Source organism: Calliphora vicina, chromosome 3 (genome assembly GCF_958450345.1).
Source record: "Calliphora vicina chromosome 3, idCalVici1.1, whole genome shotgun sequence".
Lineage (NCBI taxonomy): Eukaryota > Metazoa > Arthropoda > Insecta > Diptera > Calliphoridae > Calliphora > Calliphora vicina.
In genome coordinates, this window is record NC_088782.1 from 31,369,298 (window position 1) to 31,394,110 (window position 24,813).

At 30.5% G+C, this 24,813-nt stretch overlaps 2 protein-coding genes across 2 annotated transcripts in view; one reads left to right on the forward strand and one right to left on the reverse strand.

Annotated features, from left to right (window-relative positions):
- The window catches only part of DEF8 (differentially expressed in FDCP 8 homolog), a 48,739-nt gene that overhangs the window by 3,682 nt on the left and 20,244 nt on the right, over positions 1 to 24,813 (forward strand). The window lies entirely within an intron of this gene.
- The window catches only part of RhoGEF64C (Rho guanine nucleotide exchange factor at 64C), a 159,015-nt gene continuing 152,774 nt past the window's right edge, over positions 18,573 to 24,813 (reverse strand). The window contains exons 5-7 of the mRNA XM_065505587.1: positions 24,101 to 24,496; positions 20,184 to 20,411; positions 18,573 to 19,404 (exon numbers count right to left, since the gene is read on the reverse strand). Of these exons, the coding sequence (XP_065361659.1) occupies positions 19,273 to 19,404; positions 20,184 to 20,411; positions 24,101 to 24,496 (756 nt within the window). The 3' untranslated portion in view covers positions 18,573 to 19,272. The remainder of the gene's footprint in view (positions 19,405 to 20,183; positions 20,412 to 24,100; positions 24,497 to 24,813) is intronic.

The following is a 24,813-nucleotide window of genomic DNA, read 5'->3' on the forward strand; positions in this document are numbered from 1 at the left end:
TTCCGCTAAAATAATAAAAAAAATCTGACTTAATACGTATCAGCTGTCAAAAAATAGACTCTTAAACTTATAGAAAATTGGTGTGGCGAGATAAGAACAGATTTTCCTTTTTTTTTAGCTTTTACTGTGTTGCTAATTTATTTTTTATTTTATTTGCTAAAAGAAAACATTTCTATATATAAAATGTGTAAAAATAAATTGTCTATCATTTACTTTTACAAAGTTATCCTATTTTAAATATAACTGTACTCAATTGAGTACAGTGGCGGAATCCATATACAAATTTTACCAACACTGTTATGTTCACAGAAATGTAAAAGCAATATTGGAAGATAGTGCCAGTGATTCTTTCTATGATTTCGCAATCAATTAACAGATGAAGAAGAAGTTGGTGATGGGAACATGATAGCTGACAACTTAGCGAGAGATGTGACAGGCAACATTAAGGTGTTTAGACTCGACTTAAAAAATGTATGGTTGTACTGATATTGATTTGATATAACAAATAACCCAGAGAGGATTTATACTGGTCTTATGATAAAGATATTGGCATGGAAATTGCGTTAAATTCAATGTCAAAAACGGATATTGCTACACTTATGATTTATATTGTAGAAAATCGGAAGCAAATTTCATTGATCCCCTAGGGTCAAAAGTAGTAAAAAAATTACTTGAGAAAAAGGAGATAACTTTTTACTAGTTGTATTATCTTGGTCGATATCAAACAAGTTTCCAATAAGATTTGCGAAAGAAATGAATAAAAAAGAGTGGGCCTCATATGACTATAGATTTGACAAACGAAATGAAATTATTTTGATAAAATGGAAATGCAATAGCGTCTTTACAATGGCAACAAACTATGACACAATTGAGCTATTAGGAGCTGTAAAACGGTGGCCTTCTAAACCAAGACAAACAATTTATGTCAAAGGGTGCTTCAGTCTTATAACTAATATATGGGAGGAATAGATGAACTGTACCAGTCCATTTCACTCTACAGAATTGCCATTCGTGGTGTGGAAGGTGGGGGCATTGCTTACCTATGTAAAAGATATGGCCATTACATACGCTTGGCGTTTTTATGTTGACTCTATGCAGCGATAGCATGGATCAAATTTTATTCCGACGATTCATTACAAGGTACCATTTACGCCAAAACGCGAAAATAAAGCTCGAATTTCCTCTTCATTGTTCCTAGGGTATAGGTTACTAACCCAAAAAGTTGGAAAAACTATTAAGATGTATTTTATGTCATGCAAGAAATGTTTAAAAACATTATGCATTAAACAAAAATATTTTGAAATTTCCCACCTGTATTCCGCCGCTGTACTCAGTTGAGTACACCCATCCCACTCCTCCCATTTATTTTTTCATACTTTTATATTAATTATGTATACAATGAATAAAAAAAATAACTTTTTTGTTAATTATCGCTGCTGCATTTATTTTGGCGGTTAATGGGTTATATAAAATTACTAATTAGTGAGGATATTTATAACACAATATTTCTTGAATTAAACAGTTTTTTTGCTGTCTTGAAAACTTAAATTTTTTAAATTGACATTTTTTTAATATAAATCTCTTCGTTTTACAAAACGATAGCCCAAAAATTAAACAAAAATTCCATGAAAACTAAATTTAGTGGTAACCACTCAATTTTTATTTCGAATTTTATTTGCATTTGTATGGTTTGTGTATTTGATATTTTTCATAAGAAATAAGGGTAAATTATCTAATTTTTTGTAGTAGTGAAAAACAAACATTTGTTATTCGAAGAATTTCTTGCTAAGGGTGGTTTAATATGTACTTATTTCGAAATATTTTTGAATAGGTTTTTATATTGGCCAAACTCTATACCAAGACACATATTGTTATTGTGAATGTGTAATTTTTTATAGCAATTATTTGAAGAATTCACAAGTATTGAATTCATATTATTATTAGCATGGACCTAACAAATGTAAATGAATATAACTTGATTATTAAAATCTTGGAATGAAAAGCTAATTCACTGTAACTGCCGCAAAATAGAAGTAAATAAACTAGTTTTTGAGAGATTATGTTTAAAATTTTTATTCTAAATTTTATTTCTAATTGCCGATAGTTGTTTCTACAGATAATTTTCTTTTATTTTAAATAAATCTATGTACCAGATTTTAGAATTTAGTAAAAAATTAAAATTTTTAATTATACTTTATTATTTTCTGGCTAATTTTGATTAAAAGTTGTAAATCATTTACACTTTTACTACGTGAAATATATAAAAATTTCAATAAAAAAGTGTTACAGATTTTTTTCGGTATAATTTCAATTCCGTAGTTTTTATTCCGATCGATTTCGTTTTATGTTCTTTAGATTCCGTGTAATTCCAAAACTATTTAATAATTCTGTATTTCTGATTTTAATTTGACAGCGTTTTTTATATACATTTTAACAAAAGTGAAGTTTTTGGTACAGAAATTGATAAAATATTTTATAAAAACAAATAATTACAAAGAAATATCAATTCCACTTTGAAAACAGAAAGTGGTTTCACTCCGATAGAAATTTTCGTTTTACTTTTGCTGAAGACACGAAATACGGAATTAATTCCACTTTCGATCGGAATGGAATTATGTGGCAAACCTGATAAACATGTATAAAATAGTTCTTATCCAGAAGTTAATGAAAAATGTCAGGTTAGATTCCATGGGCAGGCACTCGTCAAGCAGCTCAATTGGGTCCATTCAAAACTGATCTCATTATGCTACCCAAGGGGTAAACAGCAGGGTATATATAATATGTCCGTTGTCTCCGAGGTGAACCAACCAGATTCTCTGATGAATGAATGAATGAATGGGCATTGGCAGAATAGATGAGACACAGTATCTCTCTCTTCTTCATTATGACAGTTTCTATAGTAGTCGTTGTACTGTAGGCCTAGTCTTCTAGCATGTGTCCCAATTATACAGTGTCCTGTAATAAGGGAAACAACTAGCCTTATTTGCTCATGACGGAATTCCATAAGAAGATTCGTCCTGCCGGCATCATGTCCTCGAAATCCGCCAATTTCAAATCGGTACCCACGCTAACTCACAGTTGGTACTACCGTAAAAATTTGAGAGATAGAGAAGGTTCTTGTGTTCTCTAAATTGCCCTTATGATCTCTAAGTGAACTTATTTTTCGGCAATGGATCTGACAAGGTTAGGTTACCTAATCTACTCTGAATTTGAGTAATTAATTAATATTGCAAAAATGTCTGAAGTTATTTGAGCTATATTCGGGTGTGCCGAATCTTAGATATCCTTCACAAAATTTTACGATTTCACAGATTTTTCTAAAATGCCCTTATGATCTCTAAGTGAACTTGTTTTTCGACAATGGATATGACAAGGTTAGGTTACCTAATCTACTCTGAATTTCAATATTTAAACATTTTATATTTAATTAATATTGCAAAAATTTCTGGACAAACACATAACGACATAAAAATTTCCCTAAACAATGAATTAAAAGAACAACCTTAGACACAATAAGAAAGATAGCTATATTCAGCTGTGCCGAAACTTATATACCCTTCACCAAATTTTTCTTTAAAATAAAGATTGAAAATATTTGTTGGTGAAAAAAAATGTTTTCCTGAAAAAAAATTTATTCGGGTTAAAACATATTTTGTACTTTATTTATTTTTTTTTACTTAATTTTCGAGATTAACAGCCATTTTTAAGGGTATTTTCCTATGAACGCACTTTAATTTATGGGCCACTGTAGCATTATTAATAATGTGTGGATGATCCTTTGTTATGAATTTCCTCCTAGACTTGTTTAATTTTTAGTTTCAGCTCTGTCACAGTCATGCTTTCATTCTGGGCATTATTTGCATAAACTTTACGGGCCATATATCCCCACAAGTTCTCCATTGGGTTTAAGTCCGGACTACAAGCCGGCCAGTCCAACAGAGGAATGCTATGTTCATTAAACCAAGATTTCGATTGCTTAGAAACATGGATTGCAGCATTATCTTGTTGGAATATACAATCTTCATCCATTTTTTCATCCATAAATGGAAGAAGAGCATCTTCCAACAGTTCGTTATAAATCGCACTATTAATTTTTGTCGGAACAAAACATATTTTCGACTTGCCAACTGCAGAAAACGCTGCCCAAGCCATAACACTGCCACCACCGACATCCGAACATCGTTTGATCTCAAATCGTGCCAATAGCATGAGTATGAGTCAGGACCGTCTAAATTAAATTTTTTTTCGTCAAAGAAAATTATTTTTTTCCACTCATCTGTCCATTTCATATATTTCCTTGTGAATTTTAGACGATTTTCTTTATGGTGTTTTCATCGTTTCGTAAAATGTGTGCAACGTTTTTGGAAGTCACTGGAAGATTCAATTTATTCTTTATTTGTGTGGAATTCAATTTGTTGCAGGTTGTTTTTTGTTTTATTAGATTAAGTTGTCTTCTTGTTAGTTTTATATTTCCCTTTTTAGGTTTGCGAACTAAATAATTTTGACCTTCAAGAAATTTCGCACCACACTTTCCGAACGATCGATTTTACATCCAATTTCTCTATTGGAACATCCTTGGTCGTGAAAGAATTTAATTTGAATCTTTTCTTGATCGGACAAAAAAGTTCCCTAGGGCATCTTTAAAAGTGATGAAATTTATTGATTCAAATAGAAAAAGTTGCAGTAAATTGAGATGTTACTAATAGAAACATACCTTTGGTTGAAAAAAAAACTAATATTGATATTTTATTTTTGGCAACTTTTTTAACAATAAATTTCACGTCTGCGTTTATACGAATCTTCCACTTAAAATAGCACCAAGAACATTTGATCGCATAATTAATGCAAACAACAAGAATAAGAAAAACAAGTAAGAGAGCCGTGCCGAATCTTATATATCCTTCACCAAATTATACTTTAAAATAAAAATTTTAAATATTTTTAGGTAAACAAAATTTAAATTTTTTTTCCAGTTGTTTTTTCGAAATTGTTCTTTAAATTTTTTTTTTAATTTTAAAAAAATTTTTTTTTTTTAGTATTTAATTTTTTTTTAACATGAAAAAAAAAAATTCGGTTTAAAAATTTTTTTTTCCGATTTTGACCCATTGTAGGTCCAACTTACTATGGTCTTATATACGTCGTTGCACAGTTCTTTGAAATATCTATCATTTGATATCCATATTGTCTATAATAATGATTTAGTAATCCAGATATGGGTCAAAAATAGGTCAAAAATCGAGGTTGTCCTTATTCTCAGCCATTTGTGGACCGATTTTCTCGATTTTAAATAGCAACCGAGCCGGAAGAATTTCGGAGATATTGATGTATCATTCGTGTATGTAAGTTCTTTGGGGGCTTCAGAAAGTTGATTTCAACACACAGACGGACAGACGGACATGGCTATATCGACTCCGCTATCTATAACGATTCAGAATATATATACTTTGTGGGGTCGCAAATGAAAAATGTAGAAATTACAAATTACAAATTTATTACAAACGGAATGACAAACTTATATGTAGTATATAACCTTACCACTTCTGGTAAAGGGTATAATCTATATACATATATAAAAATGAAATTGTCTATGTACGTAATGGCATCACGTGAGAACGGCTGGAGCGATTTGGATGATTTTTTTTTATTCGATTAGAAATTTTCAGGAGATTGTTTGTAAAGTAAAAAAAAAATTAAAAAAAAAATACGGCTAAAATCCGCTTTTTTGAGTCCAGTCAACTGTAATAAAAAAGAAGTACAAATTTTGATATTTTATTTGCAAATAAATAAGAACAGGCAGGGTTGGACAAACTTGACGAACTAACATTAGTAATTGCTACCGGGCGAAGCCGGAGCGGTCAACTAGTAATAATATAAATGTTATAAAATATAAAGTTTTCGCAGACAGAATAATAATTTTAGGCATTATAATATTTTACAGTTCTGTTGAAATATTGAAAACACTTGCATACATAAGCATATGACATAATAACATTTTCGACCAAAGCTCTAAAAGTTGTTATTATCCTGTAATGTTGCAAAAACTTTGCACAAAATATACGACGCTTGGTTCATAAATAGCGTTTATAATCTGAGTAGAAAAATAGATTTTCTTATAAAATACATGCTACTATTAAATTAAATAAAACCAAGTTTCGTGCTCTCTCACTTTGTGTATTGTTCTCTTTATTCAGCACTATAATTCAATAGAGCATGAAGGAGTAGAGTAGAAAATAAAATTCTTAACGCCGAATCCTTAAATATACCATTTGTAGAGAGGAGAGATAGAGAGAATATAAATATAGAGAGAAATAAAAAATGAGAGAATATCCTTACAAAAAATAAGATACGATACGACAAAATTTAATTGACACACTGAACTCGTCTCGTGTGACCGTTTCGTAGACAATATACGTTCATTTGAGTATGTTTGTTTGTTATTATTGTTGTTGATTTTTAATTTGTTTTTTTTTTGTTGCTACAAATTTGAATTTTCTTGTTTTTACTCTTGCTGGGAATAACGTTTATAAGGGCAGTTTATGCTAACATATGCAGTAGTATTTGAATGAATTTCAAAAGCATAGCAATATGCTGTGCTGGGACCTCTATAGCCATATAAATGAACAATGAGGAAAGGAAAAATAAGCAGCAACATAGAAAAGAATCACCTTGATATTAGGCTTATGAAAACGACACATGACCTAACACAATCTAACCTAAATGATAGAAAGAGGGAAATGCTTCAGGGTAGTGGGGGCTTAAACTCTGTTATATACATATTTGGGTATTTCTTTCTTTTTTTATTTTTTGGTGACTTGGAGTGCTGCGAATGGCTGTTGAACACATTTTATTGTATTGTAGGCGCGTAGCTATGAAATCTATTAATCTATCTTTGTTTCTGTTGTTGTTTGTATGTGCTGCTCTCATTTGGTGTGTTTATTCTAAATAATTTTGTTTGTTTAGCACAAAAACAAAAATTAAAATAATAAGAGCAGATTCTTGTATCGCCTGAGTGGTTGTGTGGGGAGTTCTTATTGGGTGGTTGCAAGGTAATCAGAGGAAATGTAGTGGTTAGGAAATGTCTGCATGTGTCTGTCTGTCTGTCTTGTGTGTATTGTGCTGTTAATTATGATGGGTTCTTGTCCTTTAACCAGTTTCCTCGAATGCGATTTTCGTGAATAGACTGAAAATGTGTATAAACTTAAAAACCATTAAACGATGCCAATGACGATGATGTTGAGGATAGTAATGATGTTTATTTGGTCTAAATTAAGAACCCACATGTTGACAGGTATGAATAACAAGGTTTCATATAACTTGCAATTTTGTGTGTCTTGAATAAGGTGTAAATAGTATTTTATGATTTGGAATCATGTAGTACATATGAGATATTCATTAATGAGGTGCATATTTGTACTATTGGGTGTATGACATAAAAATGTGGAATTTACAATAGATAGCGTATCTGAAAGTTGTTTTTGATATTAATAACTTATATCGCAGTGGTTCTTCTAAAGAGAGTCAACTCAAAATTTTCAGTGGAGGCAAAAAATTTTTTTTTTTTAATACATTACAATGAAAGTTGAGCTGTATTTTTTGGCGAATGAGTAGAGAAAATTATTAAGATTTTTACTGTGGGTGATACAACCACTGTACATCAACATCTTGCAAAAAGTGGAAATTGAAAAAGTTTGACATTATAGCGTATAGAACAAAGCTTTTCGAATTTTGTGCTTCTTTAATTTGAAAAAAGTTCCGCTAATACGAACTGATTGCTCACCAAAGCTTATGGTGAATGTGTTCCATCGATGCGAGAGATACATAGATTGTTCGATTCAGAAGTGTTGATCTTGACACGATTGTTGTCAAACTCAACAAGAGCTTGCAAAATTATTGGGAGCTACTCAAGCAGCAATTTCTATTTGCGATTAGTGGGATTCATCAAGTCGAGAGACCTTGAAAGACGATTTTGCATGTCCGAAATGATGTTTGAACGATATTAAAGAAAATCATTATCATTACTTGCGATGAAAAATGAATCCATTACGATAAACCGAAGTGTAAGAGAGCAAAAAGGTCCTATCTATTATGAGCTGCTGAAATCTAGTCAGATCATCACATGGAACCTGTGCGGCCAGACATGAAACCGTAATATTCCATTACGATAACGCTCGGCCACATGTTGCAATACCTGTTAAAAAAACTGTTTAAAATAAAGTGGTTGGGAAGTGTTGCCTCCCTCACCCGCCTTATAATCCAGACCTTGCCTCGTCCGAATACTTTTTTTCGATCGATACAGAACGCTCTCTCTGGTATACGCTTCAGATTCTTAGAACAGATTATACGAAATTGGCTTGATTCGTTCTTTGCCTCAAAAGATGAGCAGTTCTTTTGGCTCGGAATCCATATGTTGCCAGAAAGATGGTTAAAAGTCATAGTTAACAATGGCCAATACTTTGAATAAATTTATATTATTTTAAAATAAAAGCCAAAAATTTGAAAAAATTCAACATTTTTAAGTCATACATCCAATCATTTTTAGTTTTAAGTTTTTGGAAACTCTCCAAAATCATCACACATACGAGGGAGTGTTAATTTTGTTTTACAAATACATTCCCATGACATAGGTTTTTGACAACTGAGTTAGGTCTTTGACAGGAGAGTTTCCGATCTATGTATTTGCTTTACCCTTTTCTTTAAAACGAACCAAGCAAAATATAGTTGAAATAACATTTTGAAATTTTCAAAAATTATTATTAAAAAAACCAAAGAAAAACCTTTGGCATTCTTGAATACATAGATCGTTAAATAAAACTCATTTAAATTTTATTGTTTCTTCTGGCTTGGCACATTAATGCACTTTTACTGCATGAATTATACAATCAACAAAAACTATAAATTTATTTAATGACATTTTGGCACATTTACACTTTTTTTATTTGTTAACAAAAATATTCGTTATACTCATATAAATTCAAACTCAAGAATACAAGAAGTCCGTTAAAGAAATCATGGTAAAATCAACTCAACTAAAAGTTGTAACCTGCAATTACACTTTAATAAACATGATGTTGTTTTCAGTTTTGTTTGTTTGTTCTTTTATTTTTTTTGCAGAATAATATAGTAATGGGTGAAGAAACAAAAAAAAAAAAAATAACGATGAGAATTGCCAAGAAAACAAATATGCTGAAATTTGTACTGGTACATATTTATACATAATGCAAGGAAATACAAAACAAATATATAAATATATGCTACTTACACTGAGGTAGCCAATTTCATATATTTAACTATATATACAGAGATTGCATATTTAAGTTGGCAAACAACTTAAATTGATAATATGAATTTTGCATGTGAAATGCTTATGTTTATTCTTAACATATGTGGCGTATGAGTGTTGAATTTATAAGAGAGTTTAAATTAATATTACTTATACGCCATGTATTTGATTAAAAATTACGCTTATAAATTATGGAACATAAACGACATAAGTTTATTCTAATTTCCAAGTACAATTTCCATTTATAATTTTTAATTAAAATATTTTATTAGATCAGTGCAAATTTTCACTTTTGATTAAAAGTTTTTTTTTTTTATAAAAAAAACTTCTTTGCCTTTAACACCCCATGAATTTACATAGGAACACATATGTATTCATAAAGATACATAGACATGCCTAAATTTTCATTCTCACTGTTACCTTCTCGTATGCATACATTTCTCTCTTGTACAAATAGCCACATATTGGCCAACAAGGACAAAAAAAATAAGTTTTGGCCATTTTTATGTTGATGTTGTAGTTGTGAAATTGTTTTTGTGCTCTCTACTTCAGTGATGTTGATGTGAAAAGTCTTGGAAAAAAGTAGAAATATTTGCAGTATTATAAAATATACGTACAACTCGTACTTATTTTCATGTTTGTACCTTTTTAATGCACTAAATATGTACATATAAATATGTATATGCGCATTAGGATGGCACATACAATATAAATTAATATTTCCAACTTACCACCTACTTTACCCCATATTACTGCAGCTGAACCACTTAGTTTTGAGATTTTAGAGATTAATCACCTGGTATTGATAAAATCAGTAACAAAATGCTCCTCGAGCTACCCCAAATTGCATTAAGAATAATCCTATTTATTTGTAATGCTATATTACGCCTTGAATATTATCCAACAGAATGGAAGGTTTCTTTAGTTAAAAGATCACACTAAAGTAGAATCATATATACCCATTAACCTATTGTCAAATATATCAAAGCTATTCGAATAACTCTTAATGCACAAGTTGAAGCCGATAGTGAATCATTTTGATTATATTCCAACTCATCAATTCGGATTTCGAGAAAAACATAGCACCATAGAACAAACTCACAGGCTGGTAGATATCATATTCAAGACATTTGCAGAAAAAAAATATTGTTCTGCGCTCTTCATCGACGTTTCGCAAGCCTTCGACAAAGTATGACATGAAGGATTATCGATTAAAATAAAACAATATTTACCAGTAAACACACATAAGCTTCTAGAAAGTTATTTAAGTCATCGAAAGTTCGTTCTTAAAGAGGGAGTATTCATAAGTTCACCACAGCCTATTGAAGCAGGCTTACCCCAAGGAAGTATACTGGGTCCCTTCATATATTTGCTATATACTTGTGATATGACAACTAAAAGTCGAACCCACATATCAACATTTGCTGATGACACAGCTATACTAGCCATTCATGAAAACCCCCAAGAAGCATCTGTACTTTTACAAGACCATATACTCGACATAGAAAGGTGGTTAAAACAATGGAGCATAAAAGTAAACGAGCAAAAATGTATACATCTCACTTTCACATTGCGTAGAGAATCGTGCCATCAAATCCTAATGAATAATCATATAATACCTCAACAAACTGAAGCTAAATATCTAGGTATGCATCTAGACCGACGTCTTACCTGGAAAAAGCATATAGATACGAAATTGACTCAAATGAAGTTAAAAATACTACAAATTTACTGGCTAATTGGTAAAAACTCGAGATTGAGTTTAGATTGTAAACTTTTGCTGTACAGCTCAATAATAAAACCCATATGGTGCTATGGAATTCAATTATGGGGCACGGCCTCAGCTTCTAATATTGAAAAAATTCAAAGATTCCAAAATAAAATATTAAGAATGATAACAGCAGCGCCCTGGTATGTGAGAAATATTAATATTCATAAGAACCTAGGTGTCTTCCTGGTGAAGAAGTTGACCCTAACCCACTTGCACGAACATTAATGAGAAGTAATGGCTACATCCGACTAAGAAGAAGGAATCCAACAGATCTGCGCTGATGATAGGATCTATAAATTAAACATAATTTTTCGTGCAACTGTGGTGGGACGTAAATAAAAATTAATATTTAGATTTGAACAAATTATTGATAGTTCACATTATTTTGTGAAGATACAATAAATAAAATGTGAAAAAAAAAATATTTCCAACTGAAATGAAAGTTTGGATTATTAACTTTCATTACTCGTGATATATCCATATGTCTGTGAGAAACATTCAAAACATTTTTCGAAATTTTGAATATCCTCAAAATTGGTTTAGTAGAAAAGTAGTTACTAAATGTAAGACAACATCGTAAGAATTTGATGTTTTATTCAAAAATGATAAAGGGTGACTCATTTGGAGTTTTTTTGTAGCAAAGAAGCTTCATATTCGGGAAGTTTTGCTTTACTTCTTTAATTTGAAAAAAATTACAGATGAAGCCCACCAAATGCTCACCAAAGCTTATTGTGAATATGTTTCATTGGTTTCAGCGTGCGAGAAATGGTTTGTTCGATTCAAATGGCCAGGCCAGCAAACAATCTGGCCTTTCAATAAAACTCAACAAGAGCTTGCAAAATAATTGGGATCTACTCAAAACGTTTGCAAGCAGCAGCATTCATCCATACGAATTGAAGCCGAGAGACCTTGAAATACGATTTTGCATGTCCGGAATGATGCTTCAACGCTATGAAAGAAAATCATTACTTGCGATGCAAAATGGATCTATTACAATAACCCGAAGCATAAGAGATCGTATGTGAAGTCCGGCCAACCAGCCGAATCGACACCAAAACCAAATATCTATTGCGCTAAGGTAATTATCGGTATTTGGTGGGAGCAAAAAATCTATTATGGACATTACTCGAATGGATATACTAGTACCTAGGGAATACTATCCGACATCAATACTGTCCGACAATCAATAGTTCGGAACTCGATCGGCTGCTAACAGTTGGGAACAACATAATTTTTTGGCTCCTTAAAAATCAAGACATCCTAATGCCTACATACATATATCCATAAATAGAACAAATTAAAAATTAGGATTGGTAGGCCCCACCTTATAAAAACCCTATGTCTATAATGAGTATATGATAAATCATAAATAATTAATTTGGGTCAAATAAAAATCCAACTCATCTCAATTTAATCAATATAAACAGAATTAGCATATCGTTAAATTAATAGCAAAAATAACAAATTTTATAGCATTTATAAATTGTTTAATATTTTGGAATGAATGCAGCAGCTTCATGTTATGATTTATATGGCGGAATAAGTTGAAATTTCAGAAAAGTATTTGATTAGGTTGGAAGCGAAAACAATTAAAATGAATTCTTCAATGACCTTGATGTCAAAATTTCAATTGTGTGAGGTTTAATTTAATCTAATAAAAGCATTTTTATTTCTTTAATTATTCGAGTGATCGATGAATTTTAAAATTTTCGCGATTATTCAAACGAATAACGATTAAAAAATATTATTCGAATAATTTAATAAAATAAACTAGAACATATTTAATAATTCGTTTGTTAGCAATGAATAAAAATACAAAATTAATAATATACGAGGCGTGACTTTTTGAATTTACCGCCACTTAACTAACTGGTCAACACTGCTTCTGTCAACAGGCATCTGTCAGTTGAGCAGGAAAAAATGGAGAAAAGTATATTTCGTGTGCTTTTTAAGCATTATTTTTAGCGCAAAAAAAAAACATCACTAAAATCAAGGCTAAGCTTGATAAATACTATGGGAACTCAGCACCATCAATTTCAATGGTACAAAAGTATAGTTGAGGGCATCCAGAATGTATGGCAAAAATTCAGCCCCGAGTGACTATTTCTTGTTTCCAAACCTAAAGAAATGGCTCGGTGGGTAGAGATTTGACTCCAACGATTCACAGTGGTATGAGAAAAAAAAAGATGGAAATAAATCTGTAACTTCTAAACCCTTAGTCCAATTTGAATGAAATTTCACATGCGCAAAGAGGTAGTGTTGTCGAGTTTAAGTTTTGAATTTGGACCTCATGACGAAACCACAAGCGGGACCAGGGGTGACTAAAGTAGGACACCTCGGGTATGTTCAATTTTAAAAATGATCCTATTTCTTCGTTTGTGTTCAAAAAACTTACATATATAGAATCTTCTCATCGAGCACTACATAAAACCTCGTCGTAGCTACAATTATCTTTTATAGCTTAGGAGATATTCGCACACTACATAAAACCTCGTCGTAGCTATCAATTATCGCATTTTAAAATAAATTTTTCAAAATTTTTTTGATGACCGCGGTTCCAAAACTGGTATGTAACTTTGGACTCAGTCATGATTTTTAACCAATTCTTTCTTTATTTGATATATACATGTGTTGTTAATCCTATAAAAAAAGTGGAGAAAATCGGGAAATATTTGGAACCGCGGTCATCAAAAAACTGGAGTAGGGTGGGTAAAAATTTTGAAAATTTTATTTTAAAATGCGAATATCTCCTACGATATTTTACTATTTTATGTAGTGTGCTCGATGATCATTCAAAAGTCGTATACACAGAAAAAAATTTCATTTCTGGATTGAATTTCTACATAAACTGTATGTATTCATACATACACATTTAAATTTATTGCCCAAACTTTTAAATTTCAAGCCTACTTCTAAATTAAAAAAAAAGTTATTCATGCCATTAAAAAATATATTTTTTCCTCGATTATTTGAATAATTTTTATTCGAATGCCAGCCGTAAGTGCAGGAAATGGTCATTTGCAAAGTTCTAAATAAAAAAATAATTATTTTTGTTTGAGTTGTTTAATTTCCAATTTATCTATTTGGAATCAAAAATATAATGTTCTAAAGTAAAAAAACTGAAAATTAATTCTTTAATAAACTTGCGGCCAAAATAATTCGTATTGTGTATATTTTTCTTTTTTAAAATCTAAAATAAATTGTTCTAAAGTTAATTTTTCAAATATTTCAATCAGTAATTGTTTTTGAGCGTTTAAAAAAGGGTTAATTTCCATTTAAATTTAATCTTTAAAATTCCCAAATAAATTTTTAAGAAATCTCAAATATTCCAAAATTTTAGCTGTTTTCCGTTTCAATTTCATAAGTGTTGCAAAAGTCTGCTGCAACACATAATACCTCCTCCACATGTAGTGCTCGGAATAAACGTGTACTAATGCTCAGCTACGAAACCCCTTCAAAATATTTGTATATTAAACAAAACTAAAAAAATAAAATAAGAAAACAAAACTAAATAAAAAAAAAGAGTTGAATTGGGTTGAAATGAACTAAGTTGAGCTGAGAATAGCGCTGCCGAGAGATGTAGTTTAAAGTGAAATGAAAATGAAAATAATAAAATCCAAAGCACGTAATGTAAACATAGAACATTATACGGTATAAACAGACTTCATTACGGCATTTAAACAGAAATTTCTGCCAATACTCGTACTAAACTGAATGACTGGCTGACTGACAGACGGACAGACAGACATTGCAACTCAGGGATGCAATGTGATGTGTTTGATACTATAAAGTTGTTGCTGTTTGATTTTTTTCTTTCGTTCTCAACTTTCTTTACCATGAACATATGTACAAGTGAGTGTGTGTGTGTAGCTGAATGTGTATGTATGACACATAGTTATACTTAACACTATCATAATGCATGCCACATATGTGCTTTCAACATAAATCGTATTTAAAAAAAAAACTAACTTTTTTACACTTACATACTGTTTCATATGCTGGTATGTAGTTTTTATTTGGCTACTGCTTAAATCTCGGCGGTATTCATGTTAGACATTTACCAATAGAGAGTTAACTACTAACACAATGATGGCATTGAGTTAAATTTGTTTTAATTCATATTAGAAAATATGTATGAAAAGCTAAATTTCTAAAAATGTGCTGCTGCTCTCGATGCACAGTTTTTTTTTCGAATTCGTTGTAGGAATACCAATCAAACCATGTATAAACAAAAGAGTTAATTTTAGTGGAAGTTGGGGAATTTTACCCATAAATTCCACATTTGGTCCGGATAGAATATTTAAAACGTTTGCCCGTTTTGCAATTGGGATTTTAGAACAATTAGCCTAAATTCAAATATGTTAAATTCGGAACATATAAAAACACTAGCTTCCCGTATCGCAGTAAAATAAAAAAATTTAAAATGGTTTTATAAACTTAACACCCGTATTGATAAAAAATTTAAAATTTAAACAATGTTTTAAAGCTAAATTTCCATGATTTTAAAACGTTGCACAGTGGCGCCCGTAGAACAAGTGGGGTTGCAAATATTGCATGTGCCCCTAAAAAAGACATGGTTCCAAACGATATTTACCATTTTTTCAATATTTCTCAACTTTGATGGAAAATAAAAAAAAACTATCAATTTCTATATTTGCCATATTTTCAAAATAAGTTCTTTGATTATTCCTTAACTAAATGCAAAAATTTCCAGCTGCCCGTTCTTTTTTGCTATAGGTAAAATTTTGGAAAAAAGTTCCAAAAATGACATATGACCGTGAAAAAACCAACCAAAAATTTTTTTTAATCTTTTAAGGAATAATTTTAAATCATAAAAGCCTTTAAAAATAAACATAAAAAATTAAAAAAAATTTAAAAAATATTTTATTTTATAAGTAGGCACTTGAAAGGCACCAGAAAGGCGTAGAACCATTTTCATTTCATAGGCTGTTCAATTACCTATCATATGCTTTTTAAATTTTTTGATTAACTCATTTGGGTCAAAAGATTTTTGCAACAAAAAAACTCAAATGGCGCCACTGTGCGTTGTTTAAATTTAAAAAATTGTTTATGAATACGGGGGTAAATGAATATATTTAATATCGGAATTTTTTGTTAGTTTTTAATTGTATACCATCATTTGTCATTGAAAGTATAAAAAATATCCTGCAATTTTAAAAAATTATAGAAAAGTAATTTTTAAGAAGTTAGAAACTCAAGCTATAACAATTCTTTAGATATTCTAAAATAACTATTTACTTTGTACGGGAGGTCCCACGTCCACTAACTATTTACTTTTTATAGGAGGCGAGCCCCTGTTCCGATCCTTCCCATTTTTGGTAAAACTTCATGCCGTGATAAGACATTGATTCGTATAAAGTTTGAAGACATTCAAAATTATGGTACTACAGATATTCGAAAATAACTATTTACTTTGTATGATAGGTGCCACGCCCACTAATCCACTCCCGCCCATTTTCAGCCAAAATCCGTATAGTGATAAAAAATTGATTCATGCTAAGTTTAAATACTTTTATGATTATAAGTTCTTTTGATATTCGAAATTAACAATTCACATTGTATAGGAGGCACCACGCCCACTAATACAATACAGCCATTTTCACCCAGACTATTGAAGATTTCGACAATTATAGTTCTCCAGATATTCGAAAATAACTACTTACTTGGAATGGGTGGTGCCACGCCCATTTATCGAATTCAAATTTCAGACAAAATGCTCATAATGGTACTGAAGTAAATATCGTGATGTTTTGTGGCTTTAACAGTTATAGCTTACCAGATATTCCATAATAACCATTTAGTGCCACGCCCACTTGAAATAATAAAATAAAAATACAGTAAATTTAGCTAAGACCTTTTCCCATCATTGTGGCAACATATGGATTCAGACTATAGAGTGAGGCGAAACTTCCCAACCACTTCTTTCTAAATAGTTTTTAACTGGTCTTGCAACATGTCATCTAGCGTTGTTATGATGGAATATTACATTTCATGTCTGGCCGCATATTCCGGGCGTTTTTCGGTCAATGATCGCTTCAAACAAATCATTACAGGTTCCCTGTGATGGTCTGGTCCGATTTCAGCAGCTCATAATACTTTAACCCTTTTACTCCCAAAAAAATAAAGTGAATTACCTTAGCGCCATGGATATTTGGCTTTAGTGTCGATTCGGCTGGTTGGTCGGGCTTCACATTAAACCTCTTATGCTTCGGGTTATCGTAATTGATTCATTTTTCATCGCAAAATTATGATTCGGAGCAAAAATTATTTTCTTTTATATCATTCAAGCATCATTTAGGACGTGCAAAATTGTCTTTCTAGTTCTCTTGGCTTCAATTCGTGGGGTACCCAGTTTCTCTGCTTTTGGATGCATTTTTGAAATTAATGCAGTAGCTCCCAATGATTTTGAAAGCTCTTGTTGAGTTTTACAACAATCTTCATGGAGTAATGCCTCCAATTCTGGGTCTTCAAACTTTTTTTGTCTTTTGGTGAGCAAACTTCCCGCATTTGACGCCTTGTTGGCGCAAAATTCGACATTTTCGAAGCAAATTCGTTGTTTACACTATAATGTTCAATAAGTAAGAATAAATATTAATATGATTAATATGTATCCTTCAAAAGGACTTATAAGTTATTAAAAACAAAAACCGCGTTCAAAAGATACGCCACAATTTAAGTCATACACCCAATATAAACCAAACCCCTAATATGTTTTGCAAAGTCGAATTTAATATGTATGGGCTAGAGTGTCCAAAAAAACTGGCAAATTTAAAAAACCGGTTTCCGGTTTAACCGAAAAAGTGTGTTTTTGAAAAAACCGGTTTCGATTATTGTCTTTTAAAAAAACCGGTTAATCGGTTTCCGGTTTAACCGAAAAAGTGTGTTTTTAAAAAAACCGGTTAATCGGTTTCGGTTTCTGTCTGCAAAAAAACCGTTTAACCGGTTTATATTAAAATTTAGCATTTTTGAATTCTTTATGCAATTATTTTATATCTTTTACGAAATGTTAAAAATAAATCAATATTTTTAAAAATGGTATCAAAGTTTTTCATAAATATGTTTGAACGAGCTTTAGAAAATATATTTCATTAAAACCGGTTAACCGTCATACAAAAACCGGTTTGTCAAAAAACAGAAAAGTTAAAAAAATCGAAACCGTGGAGTTTACAAAGATGAAAAAACCGGTTGACCGGTTTTCGGTTTCGGTTTTGGATACTCTAGTATGGGCTCTTTTTTCTTCTAAACCGATTTGATTGATTTTTAGTACCAAACTGCTTAGGACAGTAATAAACATATTTATGTAGATTCATTAATATCGGTTGGGTATTTTGACCGTGAAATAGCTAATTCGACTTTGAAATTCTCCGTGTCACAAACTATACAAAATCTTTCCGAGATTTTGTTTGCCTAATTTCTATTTTTATTTATTGCGGCTAAAAATTATGACTAAAAAAATGTAGCAAATAAAATATTTTAGTTAAAAATTACCCAATAAAACCCTTTTGTTTGATTGATTTTTTGTTTAAATTTTGTTTTATTATTCTTTACAATAAAGTTAATACATTGAATACAATTTTTAAAATAATAATAATAATATTTAAATGGATAAACTAAATACATAATTATATAATTTTGAATTTTGAATAACAATAATAATAATAATAATAAAGATAGTGATACTACTAGTTAAATACATAGAATAAAATATATTCAATTAAATTGTTAGTGTGAATATTTATATAATTGTTTTAATTTTAATATAATTACAAATTAAAAAAAAAGTACAATGCTTTTTTTGAATAAAAGGATTTAAAGTGCTTCTACTACCGCTACTAACTGCTAAATATCTACAACTAAATAAATGAATGTATTCTTCCATATACATACGAGTATGATAACTATATTTTAATGAGACAGACGGATAGTTTTATTAATATTTTATTTATTTACACACTTACATAGATACACGCATACACAGAAATAATTACACTCGAATGTGTATGTGTGCGTAATGCAAGTGGAATGTAAATAAAGTATAAGTATTTTATTTATGTTTTATTATTTTTTAATCGTTCGTTTTTATGTATATTTTACACTTTGTTTCTTTTTGTTTTTTGATATATTGTAATAAAAAAGTTTTATTTTTTCGTTTGTTTTTTTTGTTGTTGCTGTTGTTGAGAGAAGATGAATTCTGATCCCTTTAACTGCGCGTTAACATGCCATTAATCATGATATTGGCTAAAGCGTTACGTCTTTTACGCCAGGCTCCCATACCCTGAGCATGATATTGTAACTGTGTATACCATTGTTTTGTGCGTACATTATCCTCAGCCTAAAGAAAGTGGGAAAAGGAGAGAGAGAGAAGTAAATATTTTGTTATTAAATTATATTGAAATTTCTAGGTATAAAAAATATTAAATAAGTTTAAGAATATGGGGGATTTCATGTCAAGTGAACCAACCAACTTTTGAAATCGAAGTCTTCCGATCGGGATGAAAAAAGTCAAAAATTGTATATCTTGAGTTACGAAATGTTTATTTTGATAGATATCCCACTCTCATCCCAAAAGGGTCCATTTTGAAAAAAAGTCAACAAAGTTTTTGCTTTTACCAAAAAAAAAAAAGAAAAAATTATATGTTTTGAGTTACAAAATATTTATTTTTATAGGTATCCAATTCGCGTCCCACTAAGCGACCAAATAGGTCTTCAAGGAAAATATCTAAGCTTTCTTTTGAAAAAAAGTAAAAAAAATTTTATTTTTTTTAAATTTTTTTTTTTTTCGAAAGATTGAAGAAATAGCTATCAAAACTATTTGGGACACATTTTGCTATGAACAATAGGTATTAAGCAGAGATCGAAAATAACGGGTTCACTTTCATTGAAAAAAAAAATTAAGAAAGTTTTGAAATATCTATATCATCATTAATAATTTCTTAATTGGTTTTCTAAAAATCCCCATTTTCCTTTTCGTTAAACTCCTATCAAATTTCTTTAAAATATTTCCAATAACCCAATTTCCTTTAAAATTAATTTAATTTTTTTTAAAGTTAAAACGAAAAAAAAAACTGATTTTAGAAATCTCTAATTTTAAATGTATGTGTTTGTGTTTACCTTAAAGATGAATGTATCCTTGGAAGAAATCTCTTGTATTTCGAAATATTCATCCCAATCTGCTTCACTGCATACAACACAACGATCCAAATACAATGGCTCACGTATCAATGTATAACGTCCGCACTTCTCCTTGACCACCAACAATGAAGCTTCTCGTATTCCGGTATGTTTGGGAAAATTCAGTTTATCTGACATGACTTTTTCTGCTTTATAATTGGTACTTGGCTGCATACATACGTACACACAGATCCATACATTCATAGATGAGGAAGTGAGTGTGTGAGTTGTGGGTTGGATGGTCAGTTTGTTCGTTGGTTGGTTGGTTGTGAATATGGAATAGATTTGTAGTTTTTTTTTTTGTACCCAATGTTTTCAGGCCGGATGTAGAAGTGTTGATATAAAATATAAAAGGAGTAAAAAAAAGAGAATAAAAATTGAAAGGATAACAAAAGATTGAAAATGTTGTCAAACTGTAGAACAAAAAAAAAATAAAATATATAAAAAAGATACGTGTGGGTTAGTTAAAAGAGTTGCTGCAAGTTTTATATTTTGCTTTCAATTTGTTTGATTCATTTATTATTGTTGTATTTCTGGTGAAAATCGTAGTGTTTTAGTTTATTTTTAAACACATACACAGAAGTTTTTAAATATGCCAGTTTGGTTGAAAAGAGCCTATTCAATATTGTTTTATATAAATACGTGTGTGATAAAAATCACTCCTGACGTTTGCCTCGTTGGTTATGAATTAAAACGGAAAAGGACATTAATATTAAGTTTAAAATATACAGTGGGAAAAAAGCAGTATTACACTACAAATATCTATTTATAGGGGATTAAGGATTTGAATTAGTTGTGAAGGATTCTAAAAATGATTATATGACTTTTTCAATTTAATCCAGAAAACAGTATAATTTTTCATATAATCATTCAATATTTTATTTAAAAAATTTCAGAGTTCACTGGAAAAAATCCGGGACCGTATATAACGGTTATCCAGAAAATTTGAAATCAAAAACTCTCTATATTAGAGTCAACGAAGACCTGTACTGTTATATACTAATAGATTTGTGAAGTGCTCTTTCAGAATTTATGGTGATATTAAAAAAATGATCTCAATACCACAAAAATTCGCATGAAACTCTTAAAAAAAGAGTTTTAAATAGCCACATAAAAAAACTCATTTGAGGACTTTTATTTTCCCGTCAGGAAAAAAACTCTTTTGAGGAGTTTTATTTTTTCCCGTCAGATAATTAAACTCGTTTCTTTAATTTTTTATTTTTTCAGTATCTTTCTTTATTGAGTCTATCTGATATAATGTTTGTAGTAATTTAATTGTTTAAGAAAAAAATACAACAATTTGATATTAGGAATAAAACAATAACGAATTAAAATCCCACTTGATTATATTTTAATGACAAATTATTAAATTGCAAGGTGCTTTACACATTGTAATGATCTGACCAGCGGCAAACTTTAGGTGTCAATTTACATAAAATGAGTTTTATTTTGTGACGGATAAAATAAAACTCCTCAAATGAATTTTATTTTATGACGGAAAAAAATAAAACTCCTCTATTGAGTTTTTTTTTCTGACGGGAAAAATAAAACTCCTCAAATTAGGTTTTTTTATGATGGTTATTTAAAACTCTTTTTTTAAGAGTTTCATGCGAACTTTTATTTTTACGTTGAATAATAACTGTTTTAGATGGATTTTTATTTTAAAAGTCACAAAATAAAGTCCCAACTATAATATGCATAAGCTAGCTTAAGTTAATGTCAAAACCGAACGAAAAGACTGTCAAATGCTTAAGAAAAGCCGAAGAAACTTTTAGGTGGCCATAATGTACTTATGTGCATTTAAAACAATTTAGCCCCATTTGCACATTTATGTGCAACACGAAATTAAAAAAATACGTATTTCTTATTATTTTATGAAAATAAATTAATTTTCTTCATCCTTTTCATTTTTTATTTATTTTCTTTGTATACAATAAACAAACTTACGGAATGTGCGACCAGCTTCGCTCTTTGCTTAAGCAAATAAAATTTGACGAAACTTGACGAAACTCTCTTAAGTACATTCTAGTTTGTTACATACGTTTTATATGTATTAGAACAGTTGCTTAAGCTGACTTAAACTAGTGTATGCATATTATAGTTGGGCCTTAAATGTTACAAAATAACATTTTTGATATCACTTATAACCGTTAATTCGTTTCCAAAAAGAATTTTTTCATATTAGAGGGCTTCGTATTCCAGCGAATACATATTCGAACGTGCACCTACGAACACATTTAAATACAAATTAAAGCATCAGCACTGACTATTCATTAAGATATTTCAAATGGTTCTCGAGCTTCCGAATTATTAATAAAAAGTTTCGAAACCACTGTTCGTAATTGTATGGAGTTGTAAGAATTATAGGGTGACAACGAGTTCATGCCAGGAAGTTACAGTGATTCAAATCCGAGTCAAATTTCTTTGCATTCAACACGCATTTTATCACATTTACGTCAAAGCAAGGGAGCCAAAATATGACTATTTTCTCGGATTTGTGTCTCTGTGTACCATCACAAGTTTCGCATTAATGTATGGGGCTTAGACGTAGCGAGATCGTTGATGTTAAATCGGAGAAGAGGAATTAGGAAGATGGTGGGATTTAAAAATTTACTTCCAGACTATTTCTGGTTTCGAAACCTACACCAGAGCAATTTCTGTGATGATTTCTTTGTTTTCAAGTGATCAAAAATATGGAAATTTTCATTGATTTGCATCTCGATGAGACACTCACAATCTTCGCATAAATGTATGGGGCTGAAACAAGGCTGAGACCATCACAATCTTCGTATAAATATATGGGGATGAAATGTGGCTGAGAATGTGGATGTAAAATCGGAGAGGAAGAACTAGAAAGAAATTTTTACCGATTTGAGTCTCACGGTAATTACAAGCTTCTTCGCATAATTTATGGAACTGAAACGAGTCTGAGAGTGTTGGTGTGAAAGGAGGGAAGGAGGAGTTGGAACTAGGCCAAATTTATTTCCAGACTATTTACTGTTTTCTGAACCAACTCCATTAGGTTCTATATCATTGGTAGCTTGTTTATTGCTTAGTAGCATGCAGTTGCTAGAGAGGATTACATCAGTGGGCCAATGATGAATTGTGTGAACAACTTTTTGGAGTTTTTACATTTATTTACCATATATTGATGTATTGATTTAAAATATTTGATTCATTTTTAATTGAAAAACTTTAGTTGTTATTAATTTTCTACTTCATTTTAAACTTTTAAATATTTCAAACAAAATCATGATCTAACAAACATTTTATTATTTAAACTCATACAAATTTATCAAATATTTTTATGAAAAAAAAAAACCCTAACGAGCACTCTCTGGCATATTTCTACTCTAAATATTTCAGGACACATACAAAACTTTGTTATTGAAATCCCTTTTAACCAAATGGGCACAAAAAAATTCCATATTTTAGTAAATATTGTAAATTGTATGCATTCAATAGAATATTGAATGAATGTAAAATAAAACAAACTGAAATTAAACACTACTCCATATGTCCTTCAAATACTAGTACGTACGTATGTGCTGTACAACTGTAAAACAAAATATCCTCAAATACACATTTTCAAGTACCATTTACTTAAAGTGCTCTAATGCCCAATAGTGGTCAAAATTATTGAATTCTATGGCTAGTTGTGTGAGCAAGACTATGAGTATTTTTTGGATTTTTTTTCGTTTGAAACAAAAACTCAATTGTGTTGTTGAGCAGTGCAGTCATTAACACTATACAAACTCTTTGCTTAAAGTGTATTATTGAATTGTGAATGTGATATAAGAAATTAAAGTTTAAGGGAGAATTTGTATTCTATTCTTTGTCAAGTTGATGTTTTTTACCTTTCCGTTTGTTACCAGTAGAGCATTTACTGTTGTCAGCTTAATGGTACGAGCCTTCTTCCAATTACTGTCTGTGGGTTGGGTGTACAGCAATTTGCCTTCCATGACAAAACGCACTTCATCGTGATTCCATTCGAGCACATCTATGGCCATTTTACGTAGCTTTATGTTTATCATATCAATTTCACAGGAAGCACGTCGATTGGGACTCGATGAAGAGATGCGACGCCAGAGTTTTGTTGGTACATCTTTTGCTTCCTGATTGATATGATTCAAGTGTAATTCAATTTTTTCTTGTGCCTGCTTAAGTTGATCACGTCCTTCAAGATGTGCTGGTGTGACTTTATATAAACGAGCCAAAAGTAAAGGATATTTGGTGACACGTTGAACAGGTACCTGTTTATAAAGAAAAAAGCAGCATAACATTAAAATTTAAAGGATGTGAATAAAACAAAAATAAAAGTTTTACATCATTTGTAACATTAAGAAATAAATTACATAATTTTTTTCAATTTTGCTTTAAAAATGTCTATAAAACAGGCTAGATAGAATTAATAATGAATGTTTCGAGCATATATAAATACAAATAGATCGGAAACTCTCCTGTTAAAGACCTAACTCAGTTGTCAAAATCCTAAAGGCTGAGAGTTAATCCACGCTTGTATGTGTGATTTTTTTAGTTTTTTCTAGTTTCCGTTCTATGTATATTTTTC